The sequence below is a fragment of the Prorops nasuta genome, unplaced genomic scaffold (assembly GCF_024137725.1).
Source record: "Prorops nasuta isolate Cenicafe-Biocafe unplaced genomic scaffold, Cenicafe_Pnas_1.2 PNAS00007, whole genome shotgun sequence".
Lineage (NCBI taxonomy): Eukaryota > Metazoa > Arthropoda > Insecta > Hymenoptera > Bethylidae > Prorops > Prorops nasuta.
In genome coordinates this window covers 3,334,629-3,357,090 of record NW_027116804.1, presented here as the reverse complement: position 1 = coordinate 3,357,090, position 22,462 = coordinate 3,334,629, and the positions used below count along the sequence as shown (strand labels likewise).

Genomic DNA, 22,462 nt, shown 5'->3' with positions numbered 1-22,462 from the left:
GGATACCGCCTGTGCGGTTTGCGTGTTCGGGGGATCTTCATCTAGCTCGGGGTGGTACGTACCCACCTCCGACGAGGAATTAGACTCCCGGCATCGGGAACCAAGCCCCCCCCCCCCCCCGACGAAGCGCAAACTCATAGCGTGAGTAGAAGGGCCTTGACGCCTCTAGATTGTAAGTTCAATGTAGGTGGGGTGCAAACTTTCGGGCCAGCCATGGTGGGGGTAGACTAACCATGCATATTCTCCCTATTCTCATCTTCCCCGTGCTCCCCCACCACACTCCCAAAAAATGTTTGTGCCTCGCCCTCCCGGGGTATAAAAACCCCGGACAGATTCGAATTTGGACATTATTTCTTTTGCTTTAACTATTATTACTACTGTCTGTACTTTTGCTAAATTCTTGATATATATTTGTATTCGCTATCATCCGTACTATATAAATTCTGTCTAAACCATAAAATCAGTGCTTCCATCACTTCATTCGCTACCCTTCTCAACCAAATCGATCATTACGAGCCTAGGAGACGTCCCGTTGCTGCGCCACAGACGATTTTGTCCAGCATCTTCAAAGGTAAGTTCCAATATCATCTCCCGAATCGCTACCGACCCCGGGTTAACTAGGTGAACGCATAGTGCCCGAAACGGTTGAATTCCGAAAACTCCGCGCTTTTATACTTCCTAACGCGAGACGTTACAACCTAAACTACACTATAGATAAAAATCATTTATGTTGGTATCATGAAACAGACTATAGTAAATAGTGTGGCCAACTGAAAATAATATCTGTTACTTACATATAGAGTGTATTCCGAACCAAGCTGCTCGGCTAATATTTTTTTTCGACAGTTGGTAACGACTAGCTAAGCCAAGCTAAACTGAAAAGTGTTCCGAATTCCGAAGTTTCGAATCTAACAAAAGAAGAAAAATTAAATTGAAACTTACATAAATTTTAATCAGGTTAAACTTACGATTGTGATCCAAGTTGATATAACAATATTGTTAAAATGTCGAAGGAAATGAAGCTTTTACAAATTAGAGAAGATGAGACTAATGTGACTTATAAATTTTTAGTAAGTACAGATATATATGAATTAGCACATAAAGGTATGTACAGAAAACCACAAATTATAAAATTCTATTATAATAAATGAATTATATAGATTTTAACATTTCAGATTATTTATATGCTAAGCAATTTTTGCAAACACAGAAACACAAACATCCACAATTATTTAGCAAAAATGACCAATTACTTGAAACAAGTATGTATATAATTTAATATTTGGCATTTTGTTAATATATTATATTTAAATATGAGTTTATAGTATTTTAATTAAATTGTTTTATAATATAAATGTTATGAACTTATGTTGCAACTGAACAATATATTTGCAGGTTCAGTAAATATTCTAAACGCATCAGATACAGCTGAGAAAGAAATAAAAAGACAAAAAGTTAATTGTGTTTCAACTGATATTGCTATTGCTACAAGAAGAAACTGTTTAGAAAATGAAGAGTTAGAAGACATCGAAGAAGATGTAGATGATGTACAGCCACTGTCTAGTAATAAATTAATTTTAATTGTAAAAGTCTATAGTTATATTGAATAATGCGATTAATTAATTTGTATTTCTGTTTAGGTAACGTTAGACATAAATGGACATGTAATGAAACAAAATTGTTGTTATCTATTTATGCTGAACTGCATGAGCAATTAAAAGATGGAAAGATAACAAATAATTAAGCGTATAAGAAGCTGTCAAGGAAAATGAGGGAAAAAGGATATCAGTTTTCATTATCTCAATGTAATGCCAAAATTGAAAACTTAAAAAAGTTGTATAAAAAATGTGTTGACCTCAACCGTCAATCTGGAAATGAACCTAAATCAATGGAACATTTTGAAGTAAGAATTTTACAAAATGATATAATTAGTTTTAATCATTGTATACTTAAATTGATTTATTTATAGATTTTGAATGAAATATTTGGTAGGATGCCATGGGTACAGCTACTCTCTACTGCTGGGTCAAGTGTACCTCTTGGGCAGGATATAAATGAAAATCATTTGCCAAATTTAGGTAAATTTTATTATATATTCTTATACTAACATATGGATGTTTACATTTCGCAGTTTTGACACATATTAAGGTTAGAATTTTTTTCAGGTTCAAAACTTTACTGTAAATACAACAAAGCTGATTTTTTAAAGAATATAATAGAACTTAAAAAAAGAAAACTTGAAATTGATGAAAATTACAAAAAAGAAAAACTTGAAATATTAAGAGACATTAAAAATAAGCTGTAGAATCTTACTGATTTAAACGGGTGGAAAGTCAAACTGTGATTTAATTATTTAAATACTCTGTGATAATCAATCTGTGACATAAATACGGTATTTATTAAGATTTAAAGAGTTCATATTGATGTTTTAAATTCAATATATAATATTTTATTTAAAAAATATATTAATGTTATAGTTTACACATATATACTTATATTTTAGAAAATATAAATAAACTTTAATGACGTCTTATAATCATTAGGTTGTTTTTAATTTCCTCTCTTTTAATATTTCCATCATGTAATTGTTCGGGTGTGATTTCTAAAGGTCCTTCATTATCAACTTCATTTAAAATCGTAATTGGGTACTCAATGTCTTCATCTCCCCTCATCAAACATATATTATGAAGCACAGTGCATGCCATAACATAGTAAGGTATTAAGTTTGTCTTTCTCATAGGTAACTTGTCCAAAATAAATCTCCATCTTCCTTTTAAAAGTTCAATGGCTCTTTCTATTATAATCCTGCTACGAGACAAAATGTAATTGTAGTTTCTTTCTCCGAGTGACAAGTGTCCATTATCCTTATAGGGTATCATAACTTGTTTCTGAAGTACGTAGGCTGAATCTCCTAGCAAATGTTTATTTCCAAAATAATCTTCACTACATTTTTGCTGGACACCAGAGTATTTGAAAACTCTCATGTCATGAACACAGCCTGGCATACCAGCATAGCAATGGATAAATTCACGCTTTTCATTACAAATTACCTATACAATTTCAAAGTAAATCAGCAAAATGAAAATGTTATGCTTTTAATTATAGCTTATACCTGCAGCTGTATAGAATGATATCCTTTTCTATTAATGTAGGCTGTTGAATTTTCTTTCGGAGCATTAATTCTTATGTGCGTCCCATCTACAATGCCTAGTACATCTGGAAATTTATATTTACCTACTATTGTATTGGCAGTAGCTTCTGCTTCTTCTTCAGTAGGCCACCTGATAAAGGTATTTCGTAAAATACATAAGGCTTTAACAACTCTTTTTACTGCCCGCCAGGCTGTTGCATTGCCCACATTAAATTTAGTTACTATGGACGTAAAATAAATTTTAATTTAGTATTCTTATCACTACATTGTTTAAAATAAATACATATGGCAGTAAATAAATATAACACTTATCTATATGAATCAGGGGTTCCTAATACATATAAAGTTATGTATAATTGCGTTTCTGTTGATATAAGAGGCCCTTTACTTACCATATCTTTTACATATGGTTCTATCATATTCAACAAGAAATAAAAAGTAACACGGCCCATTCTGAAATATAAATATATAATTCTTAACTGAAAATAAATTATCACATGCTTACTTACCGAAAATGTTTTTTAAATTCATCATTATCATAGGCATAAACCACATTTTCTATAAAATTAATTACTCTCGGCTTTCTCATAACAATAGGATTACTATCCGTAAGAAACATTTTAATATCTTCATCGGTACTATTGTCGCTACTATAGGAACCATTAAATAATAAATCAAGCGCTTGTTCCATATTATTTATTAGTTATTCCATTAACTGGGGTTAAATAGCTGTCATCAAATTCTGCCTTCACCTTAACAAATGATTTTTACATAATTCATATAATAAATATAATTTATCAGGACAAATATAAAGAAAAAGTATTTTACATTTAATATTTAACATATAAAAACTTAATAACACTCAATTAATTAAGGAATTATCGTAAATGCAATTCTGGTTTAGGTTCGAAACTTCGGAACTCGGAACACTTTTCAATTTAGCTTGGCTTAGCTAGTCGTTACCAACTGTCGAAAAAAAAATATTAGCCGAGCAGCTTGGTTCGAAATACACTGATAGTCAACTCGTGGTTAGTTCGTAAAATAGCAAATGTCAATTTTGAAGTGTTAGAAGCTATAACAGCACAAACGATCAAATTCAACAAATATTTGTTAAAGATTAACTCGATTAATCTGTATTGCAATAAAATATGTAATTAATTTTTATAAATTGTACTGTGGAGCAGCTAAATCAAAGGATGTGATATATAGAAAAAGAATGATAATTATCAGATAAGTATTTGAAACTATATGAAGAAAACCGACTAGAAACTTTTCTTTATTTAAATATTTTACAATTTATATTACAGCAATTATTATAATAAGGAGGAGCTAAAGCTGGATAAACTTTTAATAATAGAACAGGCCAAAGAGCACTGTTATTTCTTTAAAGTGCAAGGTGTTTGAATAGATCCATAAAAAAAAGCTGCATGATTGTTTGGGCATATAATTATTTATCTATTCATGTATTGAAAACTATATATTGCACATCTTTACAAAAATATGAAATTCCAGGCATACTGGACAAAAATAAAAAAATTATTAACTTGTTGGAGTCCCTTGACAGCCATTTATCACAGCTTCATAGATGTCCATCGATTCTGGATGAGAGGATTTAGGTAGATCTAAAAAAATATAATTTGCATGTTAAAGAATTTTTGATTTGTTAAAAAAAGTTATAAATTTACCTTTAATAGTCAATAGCATTGCCATTGTTTTCTATGACTTGCATCAACCTATTTGGGACAGAGTTAACTAGATTTTGGCAAATTTCAGGCTCTCCTCTAAGGGCTTCCCACTCTCGCATGACATGTTCTCTCAATGCAGCTTTTGTTCTCTCTGCTTCTGGCCTCCAGCGTTTTGTAATTATTCCCCATATGTTTTCTATCACATTGAGGTCAGGGGATTTTGATGGCCAGTCAACTACGGATATATCTCTTTGCTGATTGAACCAATCTCTGGTTTTGTAAGAGGTGTGCACGCTAGAGTTATCTTGCACATATTCTATTATAGGCATTTCATTTGCCGGATAAATAGCTCTTACTGTTGGTAACATTACGTCTTCTAGCACATCTACATAGACATCAGAATTCATCTTGGTGTCAATTTCGTGTAGCTCGCCAATGCCATACTTGGATATCCATCCCCAAAATGCTAACGAAATTCTACTGCTCTTATCTCTTGGCAGCACATATTTCTCTTGTAGCCTTCCATCGTCTGGCCTCCAGACATGCATTCGCCCATCTGCAGTGGAGACGAATACCTTCTCATCCGTCCAAATTACTTTGTCCCAATACTCTTCTGTTTTACTCAAATGTTGTAAAACAAATCCTATTCTTCTTTCTTTATGCTCATTCGTATACTTAATTTTCTTACAGGGACGATGGCAATGGATTCCCTGTCGATACAAAATATTGCGTATCGTTTTTCGTGTAACTTGTGAACTTATTTCATTTAAAATCATGGCAGAAGGCTGGAAAGGATTATTTTCCATTGAATTTACAATTATCCTATTTTCTTCTGCGGTTGTCTTGGCAAGTCCATGATTGCTTTTTCTAAGGTCTTGCAGTCCTCCTAGGCCATTCTGCTCATAACGATCAATCCACTTACTGACAGTGTGTCTGTTTAAATTTAACTTCCTTGCAAGACTGTGAGATACAGTTCAGTGAAAGTTGTTTAAACAATGGCAAGCATGAATCAAAGAGAGAAAGATATCTTTATAAAAGGAAAGATCATTGCTTTAAAAGAAGAAAATTATACAATTTCTGAAATTGCAAGGAAGTTAAATTTAAACAGACACACTGTCAGTAAGTGGATTGATCGTTATGAGCAGAATGGCCTAGGAGGATTGCAAGACCTTAGAAAAAGCAATCATGGACTTGCCAAGACAACCGCAGAAGAAAATAGGATAATTGTAAATTCAATGGAAAATAATCCTTTCCAGCCTTCTGCCATGATTTTAAATGAAATAAGTTCACAAGTTACACGAAAAACGATACGCAATATTTTGCATCGACAGGGAATCCATTGCCATCGTCCCTGTAAGAAAATTAAGTATACGAATGAGCATAAAGAAAGAAGAATAGGATTTGTTTTACAACATTTGAGTAAAACAGAAGAGTATTGGGACAAAGTAATTTGGACGGATGAGAAGGTATTCGTCTCCACTGCAGATGGGCGAATGCATGTCTGGAGGCCAGACGATGGAAGGCTACAAGAGAAATATGTGCTGCCAAGAGATAAGAGCAGTAGAATTTCGTTGGCATTTTGGGGATGGATATCCAAGTATGGCATTGGCGAGCTACACGAAATTGACACCAAGATGAATTCTGATGTCTATGTAGATGTGCTAGAAGACGTAATGTTACCAACAGTAAGAGCTATTTATCCGGCAAATGAAATGCCTATAATAGAATATGTGCAAGATAACTCTAGCGTGCACACCTCTTACAAAACCAGAGATTGGTTCAATCAGCAAAGAGATATATCCGTAGTTGACTGGCCATCAAAATCCCCTGACCTCAATGTGATAGAAAACATATGGGGAATAATTACAAAACGCTGGAGGCCAGAAGCAGAGAGAACAAAAGCTGCATTGAGAGAACATGTCATGCGAGAGTGGGAAGCCCTTAGAGGAGAGCCTGAAATTTGCCAAAATCTAGTTAACTCTGTCCCAAATAGGTTGATGCAAGTCATAGAAAACAATGGCAATGCTATTGACTATTAAAGGTAAATTTATAACTTTTTTTAACAAATCAAAAATTCTTTAACATGCAAATTATATTTTTTTAGATCTACCTAAATCCTCTCATCCAGAATCGATGGACATCTATGAAGCTGTGATAAATGGCTGTCAAGGGACTCCAACAAGTTAATAATTTTTTTATTTTTGTCCAGTATGCCTGGAATTTCATATTTTTGTAAAGATGTGCAATATATAGTTTTCAATACATGAATAGATAAATAATTATATGCCCAAACAATCATGCAGCTTTTTTTTATGGATCTATTCAAACACCTTGCACTTTAAAGAAATAACAGTGCTCTTTGGCCTGTTCTATTATTAAAAGTTTATCCAGCTTTAGCTCCTCCTTATTATAATAATTGCTGTAATATAAATTGTAAAATATTTAAATAAAGAAAAGTTTCTAGTCGGTTTTCTTCATATAGTTTCAAATACTTATCTGATAATTATCATTCTTTTTCTATATATCACATCCTTTGATTTAGCTGCTCCACAGTACAATTTATAAAAATTAATTACATATTTTATTGCAATACAGATTAATCGAGTTAATCTTTAACAAATATTTGTTGAATTTGATCGTTTGTGCTGTTATAGCTTCTAACACTTCAAAATTGACATTTGCTATTTTACGAACTAACCACGAGTTGACTATATGTAATTAACAGATATTATTTTCAGTTGGCCACACTATTTACTATAGTCTGTTTCATGATATCAACATAAATGATTTTTATCTATAGTGTAGTTTAGGTCAAGGAAGTACGAGGTGAAGTTAACTGAAATGGCCACGATTCAATTTCCCACAGTGTACTACGCTGTATAGTTTGTTGGCGAGAATTGACTATACCGCGCAATATGTATAGTAAGTGTGATTCATAGACAAGAAACGAAGTATAGTGTTTTAGGTATAATAAGCTCTCAGTGCTTTCGGACTACTTCTGATAGCATTTCACGGATTTCAGCAATACCATGCTAGTAGTGGTAGCTAGGGGGTTCCTGTGACACGGTGGTGAGGGGAGTGCGGGTGTGCGGGGGAAAGTGTCTTGGGTTCCTGTGACACGGTGGTGAGGGGAGTGCGGGTGTGCGGGGGGAAGTGTCTTGGGTTCCTGTGACATGGGGGTGAGGGGGGTGCGGGTGTGCGGGGGGAAGTGTCTTCTTGAGAGCTGTAGTATATGGGGGATGAGGGGGGTGCGGGTGTGCGGGGGGAAGTGTCTTCTTAAGAGCTAGGGTTTATTGGGTGATGAGGAGGGTGCGGGTGTGCGGAGGAAATGCTTTGGCTATGGGGAGTGAGAGAGAGAGAGAGAGAGAGAGAGATCCCTCTCACCCTCTCTTTCTCTCTTAGAATCTCTCACCCTCTCTCCCATCAGCCTAGGGCCCGGATGGTTAATTATCCTACGGGTCCACTAGTTGTCTAAGGCTTACCCCCTCTCCCATGACCCTAGGACCCGGATGGTTAGTTATCCTACGGGTCCACTAGTTCCCTAAGGGTTACCCCTCTCCCATCACCCTAGGGCCCGGATGGTTAGTTATCCTGACAGTTACCCAGAGAACTTTTTTTTGTATTTTAGTTGGTGGAGGAAAAAGTTTCTTTTTTCTCCACTAGGTGGCGATCACGAAAATTACTGGGGCAGCTACACCGCTAGGGGTCCTAAGCATCTTACGGACTGCCATTTTTGTTTTCTTAGTCCTGCCCTCGGAGGGTCTTTTCTCCCTCCACATACTTATCCTAGACCCTCCCACTATTTTCCTACTATAGACCCGCCATTTAACTTGATTTCACATTTAACCATTTTTCTTCCCTCTCAACCTACCTCTACACCATTGAAGGGTCTTTTTCCCTCCACATACCCATTTATTCCCTCCTACTATTTTCCTCCTTGGGTCCTTCTTTTAATTTCACATTGTACCTTTCTTGAACCTTGGATACAGATTCCTTTTTTCTTATACAAGCTGTCGATAAATATAAAGTGAAAAAATATGCAGTATCAAATGGTTATTAATTTAGCGTATAGACAGAATTCTCAAGTAATTCCTATAATTACAAGAATAATAGGTGAAATCATGTCAAATTTATTTCCTTTTTTCTTTTTTATGTTTTTTTTGTTTTTTACAGATTAAATTAAGGGAAATAGGAGTAGAGGAAAAGAAAGAGTCTTTTAAATAAAATTTATCATATAATTAAAAACGAACATGAAACTTATATAAAAACTAATACAAATGAAACTTATATAAAAGCTAATACAAATTAAACTTATATAAAAAACTAATACAAATTAAACTAATATTTAGCCCATTCAGCTAATAACAGACTCTGAAACATACAAAAAAGTTATTAATATCAAGTAAATTGCGAACTTAATTTTTATTATTTACCTTCTATTTGTTTTCGCACCCACTTTGCGAAAACATCCACCTCCTGGTAGACACAGTGGATTGGTTTTCCTGATCTGCCACTGAATTTTAATTTATGCAGTTCGCATGGGAGGTTGAAAGTTGTAAAATGTTGCCTTAAATTGTCATACTTGGGGCACTTGTAATATTCTAAATTAATGCATTCAATGCCCATTAAATTTAGAATATCACGTTCTATAGTGCCCCCTTTGTATGCAACTACTGGATACATATAGTCTCGTTGCACAATTCTTATGAAGTCATATATTTCACTTTGTATATACTTTTCAAAACCCATATTTCCATATTCTATGCCATGTACATTTCTATACACATAGTTAGCACTTTTTTGATCTTTAATACTTAAATCATGAAATGTGTTATTCACTTTAAACGAGGCGTAATATGTGTAATCAGTTTTTACATCTTTTATGGCTACTTCTTTATATACTATTTTCTTGTTCACCATAAATCCATCAATATCTATTATATGGGTGATACTGTTTAAACTGAACATTTTCTAACTTGAGCGAAAAAATTAAGTAGTATTCAATATTCTAAAGCTAGAACTGAACTGAAGACTACCCTACACGCTCCTCAAGATCTTTTAAATGCTGTAAGGGATGTGAAAAATTTGGTCTGTGGTGGGAGGTGACTAACCAGACACTTTTAGAAACACCATTGGTCCAAAGAGAGAATAGTTAAGGATAGTGGGAGAATTGAAATACTTGGTTTGAAGAGAAGGGGAAAACTTTAGAGAAACAAAAAAAGAATATATTTAAAATAACGGCAAAGTGTAATAAATTTAGTATTAAAAACGCTAACATGATGATCCCAACGTTCGTCGATTTTCAAGGATTCCATTTAATGGATAAGACATTTATAGTTAAAGAATTTGCAGTTTTACAAGAACTAAAAGTGCATCATATTTTATTTTCACCCCCCTTTCCACATACTTGGTTAAGTGAAGAGGAGAGAAAGAAAACAGAGTAAGTATATTTTATAAAAAACAACGAATTATTATTTTCAATGAATAAGGAATTTCATTTTCAGTTCAATCTTTTTCAATCATCATGGCTTAAATTGGATGGATGGTTTTTCACCATATTATAAATATAAAGATATTATAAAAAAATATGTATATGAGGATACGGTTTTTGTAAAAGGGGTGGAAAAGTTAAATTGGTTAAAGAGTATTTGTGATTTAGAAATTAGTAATGTAGATGAATATGTGTGGGGAAATTATAATTTAGAAGATGGTTTATATAATTCACAACTTCCTATTTGCATGAATCATGAAGGTATATGCGCACTGAGAAATGTATATTATATGAAATATATGTATGAATCAAAAATCTAGAATATATGTATATTTTAAACTTGAATGCATTCTTTTTACTTCAACGCGAAACCTGATCCGTAAAGTATTTATGTTACTGAAGTGTCTCGGAGACTGATTATTTGAAGGGTTCTCCATCTAAGATTTTTCATTAGTTTCACGCTGATCATTTAAACGGAAAGAACTACGATGTCGCTTCTAAATAGAGTTTTAAATAGCCAGGATGAATATCGTGAGTGGGTACGTGATTGTCGCGATTACATTAAAAAATTGAGAGTTGCTAGCCGCAATGCACGTATAGGGGCAAGGCAGAAAATATTTACGGAAATTGCTCAGATACAGTGCCGATTAATCAGAGCAGCAAGAGAAAAAAGTTATTCTTCAAATCACGCTCTTAAGAATCCCGATTTACGAACTCAGCATGATTATCGCGAGTGGGTTTGCAAGTGTCGTGATTATATTCGAGATTTGAGAGAATCCAACCGGAATGCAACTCCAGATGCTATACAGAAAAATCTTGCAGAAATAAAATGTATTCGAAAGTTACTTCTCCATGCGGCGAAAAATAAAAATTCAATTGGAGCGGGCATTAATGCGGAAAAGCTTATTTGGAAAGATCTTGATTCATCATTTAAAAGTCGAATGTGTAGTGGTATGATAGTAAACACTAATTATATCGAACCACATGAATTTCTATTGGCAGCATCAGAAATGCTGCAATCCTACATGAACAAAGTATTCAGTAAAGTAAGCGCTGTTAAGATAAATATGGTATTCAACGGACAATTTATTTGCAAGGAAATTAGTGATATCAAACATATTTCCACAAAAAATGTGATTTTATTCAAGACTGATACTTTTAGTGATTGGTATAAAACAAACGTCATAGATAAAATTTTAACAAAATTAGGTGAATTTCAAGAGCGTGATAGTGGGTGGGCTTTGGAAAAAATATTAAATTTAATTGTGAATATTAATCACTATAATCCACTACATGCAGGCTGTGGAATCGACCTTCCAAAATATATTAAGAACAAACATGCAGTGATAAACATACAGAGTGATGATAATACATGTTTTGCATGGGCTGTAACGGCTGCACTCTATCCGACTATTTCAACTAAAAACCCACAACGACAATCTTCATACCCCCATTTTAAATCTGTTTTCAACGTCAGAAGTATAACATTTCCAACCACATTAAGGCAGATACCTAAATTTGAAGAAGATAATGATGTGTCGATTAATGTTTTCACCATGGTGGATGAGCAGGAAGGGCAGGAGAATAAAATTATTGCACCTCTTCAACTCACAAAATGTGAGAAATCGAGACATGCGAATCTTCTTCTTCTCGAACATCAAGGTGCAGCACATTTTTTATGTATCACGAATCTTTCTCGCTTGCTAAAGAAACAACTGACTCGAAAAAAACAATCTCATCTTATTTGTAATCGTTATGTTATACTGTTTATATTTTAATATAATTTTATTTAATGTTTATATACTAATATGATTTTTCTCTTAGATGTTTACACTATTTCTTCAATGAGGATAAACTTCAATCTCATAAACGTGATTGCAGTCAGCTCAATATAAACGTCCGTATACTGCTACCTGAAGAGGACCGTTGGGTGTCCTTTAAAAATGACAAGAACAATGAGAGGACCCCATTCGTCGTATATGCAGACATTGAATGTTTATTAGAGAAAGTGAATGAAACGAGCGGTAATAGTAGTATTTATCAAAAACATTTATCCTTTAGTGTAGGATATTATTTTAAAAGCGTTCGTGATTCATCGCTCTCAACCTATAAATCATATCGTGGACTCGAGTGTATAGAATGGTTTGTGCGAGAACTCGATAAAATTGCTAGCATAGCGAGCGAAAAACTAAAGACTGTAGTGCCTATGAGAACGCTAAGTATTAGCGAAAATTTTCGTCATAACAATGATCCCGATTGTCATATATGTAAAAAGCCATTTCTTCCAAATCAAATACGTGTTCGCGATCATGATCATTTAACAGGTAAATATAGAGGACCCTCTCACAACAATTGTAATTTAAACTATAAAGATTCGCACGTTATTCCAGTAATTTTTCATAATTTATCTAATTACGATGCACATTTCATCTTCAATGCGATCGCTAACATGTATGAGGGTTCAGTATACCTGCTACCTGTACATAAGGAAAAGTATATTTCATTTACAAAATACATACGGAAATATAATATTCAGCTCAGATTTATTGATTCATTTAAATTTCTTGCATCAAGTTTAGACAAATTGAGCTCATACTTAGAGAGATCTCAATTGCAAAACTTAGAGTCAGAATTTTCGAATTTAAATACGGAACAATTTAATCTACTAACAAGAAAAGGTATTTTTCCTTATGATTACGTAGATAATCTGAATCGTCTGGAAGAAAATGCTTTACCGCCTCGCAAGTTATTCTATAACAAATTAACTGACAGTGATATTAGTGAAGAGGCATATAATCATGCTAAGGAGGTATGGATCAATTTTCAAATACAAACACTTGGGGAGTACAGCGATCTCTATTTAAAAACTGACGTATTATTACTGACAGACGTTTTTGAAAATTTTCGCGATAGCTGCATGGAAAATTATAATTTGGATCCTGCACATTATTTTACACTCCCAGGCTTCACTTGGGATGCAATGCTTAAATATACTAGAATAAAATTGGAACTTTTCACTGATGTTGAAATGTTGCTTTTCGTAGAACGCGGAATACGTGGTGGTTTGAGTCAGTGCTCTCACCGCTATGAAAAAGCAAACAATCGGTATATGAATGATTATGACTCAACAAAACCAAGCAAATATTTAATGTACTATGATGTAAATAATCTATACGGATGGGCAATGTGTCAAGCTCTACCTACTCATGGATTTCGCTGGATTGAAGATACTAACAACTTTGATATCTCTAGCATACCTATAGATTCATCTGAGGGTTTTATTTTAGAGGTAGACTTGGAGTATCCAAGCGTACTTCATGATAATCACTCTGACTTGCCATTTTGTCCGGTACGTGAGGCTCCGCCCGGAGCACGACAGAAGAAGCTACTTGCAACTGTCGAAAATAAGGAGCGTTATGTTATACATTATCGGGCTTTACAACAATGTATTCGTCATGGAATGGTACTGAAACGTATCCATCGCGGATTAAGATTCCAGCAATCTGCCTGGCTAAACAAATATATAGACTTAAACACACGTTTGCGAGCTGCATCTAAAAATGAGTTTGAGAAAAATCTTTTCAAACTAATGAACAATGCAGTGTTCGGTAAGACGATGAAAAATGTAAGAAATAGAGTTGATGTGAGGCTAGTTAGTAAGTGGGAAGGAAGATATGGAGCAGAAGCATTGATATCCCAACCAAATTTTCACAATAGCGCCATATTCAACGAAAATTTGGTTGCGATAGAATTAAAAAAATTAACGGCGAAATTTAATAAACCTATATATGTAGGTATGAGTATTCTAGATATTTCAAAAACATGTTTATACGAATTCCATTATGAATATATGCTTCCAACGTTTGGTAGTAAATGTAGAGCATTGTATACCGATACAGATAGTTTGATATACAGTATCGAATGCGATGACATTTACACGATCATGAGAGAAAATCTTTCAAGATTCGATACTAGTGATTATTCGCCTAATAACCAGTATAATTTACCTCTAGTAAATAAAAAAGTGCCTGGTTTGATGAAAGATGAGAATAACGGGAGAATTATGACTGAGTTTATTGGGCTGAGATAGAAAATGTATACATTTAAAATACAAGATAAAATTTTTAAAAAAGCTAAGGGCGTTAAGAGTTGCGTTATCGCTAGAAAAATAACGTTTGAAGATTATAGAGACTGCTTACAAAATTTTACTGTTCATATCCATAATCAAAATTTAATTCGTTCAAAATTGCATAATGTTTATTCAATTGTACAGCAAAAAATTTCTCTCAGTCCACATGATGATAAGCGCTATATTGTACAAGGTACTGTATCAACTCTACCATGGGGTCATTATAGGATAAATGAAATAGAATTAAGTGAAGTAGATTTAAATGAAGATTAAATAATTGCTTCTTTATTAATAAATTGTATGTTACAAATTATTGTTTTTATTTATGCATGAATTATGTGTATTATTGAATCCTAACCACTTTACAAAGACTTTGTCCCCCTTCTTACGTAATACCTTCTCAACTAGATATACATTAGGATTAGCAGTTTTTAAAAGTTCATGTTCGTAGAATCCACCATATATATCTGTACCACTAGAATCCCTTAGTAAATATGTAACAGGATTTGTTTTCTGCACTTTTATAATTTCAAATATTTCAGTTGTCCAATTTGGTGTGTAGCCTTTTGCAAATACATTCTTATATTTACTGATTCGTACAAAATCACCGGCTTTGAACTTGGCACGACCAACGATCTTTATATTACTGAATACTGTTGCTAAGAGCTTATTAGCATGTTCAGGTTTCACATCGGCTGGACGCATTCCTATAGTACGATGTTTTCTTGAATTGTATTTGTCAACCAGTTGTTGTAGCATAGCTCTCCACTTGTAATTTCCATTCAACGTAAATCCTTTCCACATTTCTGTCTTCAACGTTCGATTCCAACGCTCGACTATGGTTGCTTTCAATACACTGTATGTTGAGTAATGATTTATTCCATGCTTTTTCATAAGCGATTGGAAATCACTATTATAAAATTCCTTGCCATCGTCGGTCTGTAGATTTTTCGGACATCTCCCACTCTTCAGGATTTTCAGCAATGCAGCTGTCACTTCCTTGCCTGACTTGGTTTTCAGGGCTATTGCCCAGCCATATTTCGACAATGCATCAATAACTGTGAGAATGTAGTGGTAGCCTGCGTCTGCATAGTTTCTCATGTCTACCAGGTCTGCTTGCCAGAGGTCATCGAAGCCTCGTATTATTACCCGTCTACGTAAAAAGTTCCGTCTGGCAGGCACATGCAACTCTTCTACCAATTGCTTCTTCTCCTCACTACTCATAATTATTCCACTACGTGTTATGTTTACAGCAGGTCATCAAGCACTGGCGGTAGTATAAGTTTCTTCAAGGCATAATTTATATCGTCTTCTCTATTCTTCTCATTTGCAAAATCTTTTTTTGCCAGCTGATTAGAGAAATATTCTACAACAATTTTCAATCCAACAATCATATCATTTCGTAATTCCTTGTCTTTTCGATCCAATTTATAATCATTATGATCGACTTTATCAACCAATTTATCGATTCTTATACCAATTTCATCAATTTCATCGATTTTTTTCATTAGAGTTGTAAATTTTTCCTCAAGAATGTTACATTTTAGGTAATAGTGAGTTAGCTTCTCACTGTATTCAAACAATTCTTTCATTAAGCTATCACGTACAGTCATCGAATTACGTAACAGAGCAGCCATATTCACCGCACTTGTCTCATCCGTAACATCACATTCTAAGTTTGAAATTATTTTCTTCTTGGCATTAAATGCATTCCTTTTTTTATCAAACTTTAACGTATCATTGTCAATTTTGTGTGAATAATTTCTCACTCTACCGGTATTGAAACCAGATCCGAATTTATTTATCGACATAGGCCCGGTTCCACAAGCCTTTTTTGATCTGGATTAAATTAATTTTGCTATATTTTATGTCACATAGAATATAGCATAATTAACTTAATCCAGTTTAAACAAGACTTGTGGAACCGATCCATAGTGAAGTAGTACGTTGAACTAAGAAAATCTTAAAACTGCAATCTCTTTTATAAGATACCTAGGTTTAGTAACAGCTAGAACTTAATAAGTTGCCCTATTAAAATATTAATATTCCTGAAATTGATGTTAAATTGTTATTCTCCCCAATAGGGTGACTATTAAAATTCTATCCTTTCATTTAAAGATATTTGGTTATCCTTTGCATCGGTTTAGTTAAAACCATGCAAAGTTATAATTCCATGCTCGATGGAAAGTTAATTCCTTGCACGATATCAGCAACTTATCACAATAGCTATCTACAATTTAACTAACGAGAAAATGGGAGATTGCGGTAGCCACCTAGCGGCAATCACTGGTACTATCAATTAAATTGAACTAGTTCACCCGTGTGTGTATGTAATTACGTAATATTAAAATACCATTAGCGCGAAAGAAGATTAAGGAAGGCAGTCACCTAGCGGTGACTACTAGAACTAGCAATTAACTCAACCTAGTTTATCTGTGTAGCAGAGTCGGAAACAGTTAGGCTACGTAAGGTAACTAACCATCGACTTCGAAGGGTGAAAAAACCTTCCCTCAACTAGGGCCCCGTCGGATAACTTAGGTCCCCGTAGGATAACTAACCAACGGTACCATAGGGTGAAAAATACCCCCTACCTAACCAAACTCGGTCCCACTATAAGACCTTCCAACTGTGCTTAGGGTGAAAAATACCCCCACCCTCCCTAACCAAACTCGATCCCACTATAAGACCCTTTCCTTCCTCATCCCCACCACTACTATACTAAGAGAGTCTTATCCCCACCCATCCCCCTTCCTCACCGCAAAACAGCTTCCCCCACTCCCTGTCATCGGAACCGCATTGCTCCTCTACTCATGTCCCTGCGAGAAGAAATTTTTCACGAAGAAAAGTTATAATACGTGGTTTCGATGGTCTCTGGCAGGCTGACCTTGTTGATATGCGTTATTACGCTGTTACTGGTCATCACTATATTCTTACAGTAATCGATGCTCTATCAAAATACGGTTGGGCAGTAGCTCTGAAGACCAAGAGTGCTAAAGAAGTAACTGCGGCTATGGATAAAATCTTGAAAAGTGGTAGGTGTCCGAAAAATTTGTAAACTGATAACGGGAAGGAGTTTTATAATAGCGATTTCAAACTGCTTATGAATAAACGGGGTATAAATCATTAATCTACGTACAGCACGTTAAAAGTATCGATAGTTGACCTTTGAAATCGAACATTAAAAACTGAAATGTAGAAAAGATTTACATTGAACGGTAGTTACAAACGGCGAAATATGCTACAACAGCTTGTGGATGATTATAACACACGGAAGCATCGTACTATAAGAATGCGTCCAGCTGATGTGAAACCTGAGCATGCTGAGCAGCTACTTGCTACTGTATACAACACAAATAAGATCGTTGGACGTTCCAAGTTCAAGGTCGGTATTTTGTGCGAATCAGCAAATACAAGAACGTGTTTGCTAAAGGGTATACGGCGAACTGGAATACTGAAATATTTCCAGTTACAAAAGTGCAAAGGACAAATCCAACCACATATTTACTTAAAGATTTTCATGGTGAAGATATATATGGAGGATTTTATGAATATGAGCTCCTAAAAACAGATAATCCTAATGTATACCTGGTAGAAAAAGTGTTGTGTAAGAAAGGGAACAAGGTTTATGTAAAATGGTTATGTATGGATAAAACGCATAACTCGTGGATAAATAAGAACAATATTTTATAATCATTTATGTAATATAAATATTCTTGTATTTAAAATAAATAGGAAAAACATGTTTTTTTATATAATATTATAAATACACAATTATTCTTTTAGTCTACAATGACCCCAAAGTAGAGTGGCTACAGTACCGGGTGTGATAAAACGCTTATCATCATGCGGACTGAGAGCAATTTTTTTCTGTGTAATTGAGAAAACTTTATGTAATTTAGATCTAATTGAATTTTGATTGCGGGATTGCATATTGAAATTATTCAAACTATCCCTGTAATCATCAAAAGTTATGCTTCTATCAACAACATAACCTTTGACACCTTTAACATTTTTGATAATTTTTGTACAACCCTGTACTTTAAAGTATATATTTTTTATCTCAGGCCAATGAACTCTGTCATGATCTTACCATTATTTTCATCCTTCATTAATCCTGGAACCTTTTTATTAGCCAATGGTAAGCTGAATTGATTATCAGAAGGATAATCGCTAGTATCAAATTTCGTAATATCATTTTTCATGACAGAATAAACATCATCACATTCGATACTGTATATCAGACTGTCCGTGTCAGTATACAAAGCTCTACATTTGCTACCAAATGCAGGAAGCATATAATCGTAATGAAAATCAAACAAATAAGTCTTAGAGATATCTAAAATACTCATACGTACGTACACCGGTTTATTAAATTTCGCGGATAATTTCGATAATTTTATTGCAACCAAATTCTCATTGAATATTGTGCGACTGTAAAAATTCAGTTTAGAATTCAATGCTTCTGCCCCGTATCTTCCCTCCCACTTGGTAGCGAGCTTCACGTCAATTCTATTCCTTACTTTTTCCATAGTTTTACCGAATAATGCGTTGTTCATTAACTTAAAAAGATTCTTTTCAAAATCGTTTTTTGATTCTGTACGTAAACGTTTGTTTAGCTTAATGTATTCGCGTAGCCAGATGAACTGCTGAAACTGTAAACCTCTGTATATTCGCGTTAATCTAATACCGTTACGTATACATTGCTGTAATATACGATAGTGTATAACGTAACGTATCTTATCGTTTAGAGTTGCAAGCAGTTTCTCCTGACGCGAACCTGGCGGCTTTTCACGCACCGGACAGAACGGTAGGTTGGAATGTCTGTCGTGTAGCTTACGTGGATATTCCAAGTCAACCTCTAAAATGTAACCTGCGGATGAATCTTCAGGTACACTATTAATATCAAAATTATCAATATTCTCGATCCATCGGAATCCATGTGTAAGTAGAGGTTGACACATTGCCCAACCATACAAATGATTTACATCGTAGTACATTAAATATTTGCTTGGTTCAGCTGGATCAAGATCCTGCATGTATCGATTGTTGGCTTTTTCATAGCGATAGGAACACTGGCTCAAATCACCGCGTATACCGCGTTCAATAAAAAGTAACATATCTACATCTGTGAAAAGCTCCAGTTTAATTCCTGTATGCTTAAGCTTCGCATCCCAGGTGAAGCTTGGAAGTGTATAATAATGAGCAGGATCCTAATTATAATTAACCATACAGCTATCACGGAAATTCTCGAGAATGTCTACCAACAATAAAATATCAGTCTTTAAATATAAATCACTGTACTCCCCAAGTGTTCGGATTTTGAATTTGGTCCATACATCTTTAGCATGATTATATGCTTCTTCAGTTATATGACTATCAGACAATCTGTTGTAAAACAACTCTCGTGGTGGTAAAGTTGTTTCCCCCAAACGACTTATACAATCTATGTAATCGTAAGGAAAAATACCTTTCCTTGTAAGCATGCTATATTGTTCTTCCGTTAAACCAGGAAACTGTGAAACTAAGTTTTTTAGCTGAGATTCCTCCAAATATGAGCTCAGTTTATCTAAACTTGATGCCATAAATTTGAATGAATCGATAAATCTCAGATGAATATTATAATGACGAAGAAATTTACTAAATGAAATGTATTTTTTCCTTATGTACAGGTAGCAGATATACAGATCCCTCCAACTAATTCGCGATCGCTTCGAAAATAAAATGTGAATCGTAGCCGGACAAATTGTGGAAAATTATTGGAATAACATGCGAGTCTTTAAAGTTTAAATTGCAATTATTATGTGCCGGTCCTTTGTGTTTACCCGTTAAGTGATCGTGATCGCGAATTCGAAGTTGATTTGGAAGAAACGGCTTTTTGCATATATGACAGTTGGGGTCACTATAATGCCTCAAGCCTTCGCTGACACTAAGGATTGACATAGGTACTACGGTCTTTAACCTATCGCTTACAAATTGTGCATCGCTCTCAAGTTCACGTACAAACCACTCGATGCAGTCAGTACCTCGATATGAATTGTAACTTGAGAACGATGAATCACGAGAACTTTTTATATAATACCCTACACTAAATGGTACATGTTTTTGATAACTATTACTATTACTGTTATCCTCAGATTGGTCAGTCTTCTCCAATATACACGCTAGGTCTGCATATATAACAAACGGCACTCGTTCACAATTCTTAACGTTCTTAAATGATAGCCAACGGTCTTCACCTTCGCTAGGTAGTACAACACGCAGGTTATCATTGAGCTGCTCACAATCAAGCTCGTTCAACTTTAACTTCTCCACTGTATGAAAATAGTGTAGATACCTAAAAAAATATTAGAATATATATTAAAACAACTGTACTTTAATATTGGTAGTAAAATAATTGTACTAATATTTGGTAGTTCAATCATTATATACCGATCACAAATATGGTGAACGTGTCCTCTCTTCGTAAGCTGTGAATGTAATAATCTGGACAGGCTTGTTATACACATGAAATGTGCAGTCCCCTCTTCATCTGTGATCATTAAAAGGTTGACATGTGGATCTCTCTTTTTCTTAGTTAATTGTAGAGGTGCGACGTTTACTCTTTCTCTCCCCTGATGATCATCCTGCTCCTCCAAGGTGAAGGTATTGACCGAAACATCATTATCAACTTCAAATTTCAGTATCTGATTTAAAGTGATGGGAAACGTTATGCTTCCAACCTTTAAAACAGATCGAAAATCAGGATAAGATGATGATCGACTGACCACAGCAGGTGGTTGTGCGGGATACAACGATGCAGTCACAGACCATGCAAAACAAGCATTATCACTTGTTTTTACATTTATCACAGCTTTTTTGCACATGATAGAAGATGGTAGCTGAATTTGACACCCTGCTTGCAAGGGGTTGTAATGGTTTATGTTTACAATTAAACTGTAAATTTTCTCCAATGTCCATCCACTATGACGTTCTTGGAATTCACTAAGTCAATGCAAAATTACTTGTACGACATTAAACTTGTACCATTCACTAAAGTTATCAGTCTTATATGAGGTACTATTCATCGTACTAATATGCTTTTCATCACTATTGTCTTTACAAAAAAATTGTCCGTTAAATGAACAGTTTACCTTAATACAATTAACACTATTTAATACTATGTTTATATGAGTTTGCAATAGTTCTTCCGCACTTAATAAAAACTTGCGTGGATCAATATAATTACTGTTAACAACCATACCGCTACATATTCGGTTTTTAAATGCTGAATCAAGATTCTCCCAAATAAGTCTATCATCAACCGCAACAGTAGCAACATTGTTACCACCACCACCGAATTTTATTGAACTTTTATCCCTTGCTGCTCGATGGAGGAGACACTTGATACGTGCGATTTCGGTAAAATGCTTTTGTCGCGTACCGGGAAATGTAATCTGTTTAACATTTCTCAATTCCTGAATACGATCGCGGCACTCGATGACCCACGCACGATAATCCCTCTCAGTTTTCACCAAACTGAACTTCTTCTGAAGAGTGTTATTCATTTTGAACTTCGATAATTTCCGAACAAAAAAGATTTAAAATGGATAAGCATAAGGATGTTGGATAACTATCTTGTAACAAAGTGTTAAATGACAATGAAAATTTATTTTCGAACGTGCGCATTTTTATATAAATGTGATGTGATGAGAATGAAACCTGATATATATTGTGACGCTACTGTCTATCTCGAGGGATAGCGTAGAAGAGGAGGGAGGAGTGTCCCCTCACCGATCGCTTTCGCGTCCCAATAGGCGACTTCCTACAAGACCCGGGCGCCTTCGATGTAATATTTTATAATTCCCGAATATTTATTGATACAGAGGGTGTTCTAACCCTCGTACGCGAATATAGGGAAAGGGGTGCTAATAAACTAATTCCTCAACTTTGGTTCAACTATTTTTATTATAAATTCCGTGTTCAATACAATATCCGGTCCTCATTACACGGTATCAGTATGTTACGCG

The 22,462-nt window shown here is 34.6% G+C and overlaps 3 protein-coding genes across 3 annotated transcripts; 1 reads left to right on the top strand and 2 right to left on the bottom strand.

Moving 5' to 3' along the window:
- Positions 1-2,519: 2,519 nt before the first annotated feature.
- Positions 2,520-3,842, bottom strand: LOC136774885 (putative nuclease HARBI1). Its single transcript, XM_066729362.1, has 4 exons — positions 3,661-3,842; positions 3,464-3,604; positions 3,113-3,380; positions 2,520-3,050 (listed from the first exon to the last, which is right to left on the bottom strand). The coding sequence occupies exons 1-4, from the start codon at positions 3,840-3,842 to the stop codon at positions 2,520-2,522; spliced, it is 1,122 nt and encodes a 373-aa protein (XP_066585459.1).
- A 13,903-nt stretch (positions 3,843-17,745) lies between these two features.
- On the top strand, positions 17,746-18,146 carry LOC136774884 (uncharacterized). The gene is made up of 2 exons (XM_066729361.1): positions 17,746-17,842; positions 17,887-18,146. The coding sequence occupies exons 1-2, from the start codon at positions 17,746-17,748 to the stop codon at positions 18,144-18,146; spliced, it is 357 nt and encodes a 118-aa protein (XP_066585458.1).
- Positions 18,147-18,227: 81 nt separating this feature from the next.
- On the bottom strand, positions 18,228-22,000 carry LOC136774883 (uncharacterized). Its single transcript, XM_066729360.1, has 7 exons — positions 21,480-22,000; positions 21,221-21,437; positions 20,886-21,175; positions 20,152-20,790; positions 19,718-20,093; positions 18,547-19,666; positions 18,228-18,493 (listed from the first exon to the last, which is right to left on the bottom strand). Exons 1-7 carry the CDS (start codon positions 21,998-22,000, stop codon positions 18,228-18,230), a joined length of 3,429 nt encoding a protein of 1,142 aa, XP_066585457.1.
- Between the last annotated feature and the right edge of the window lie 462 nt (positions 22,001-22,462).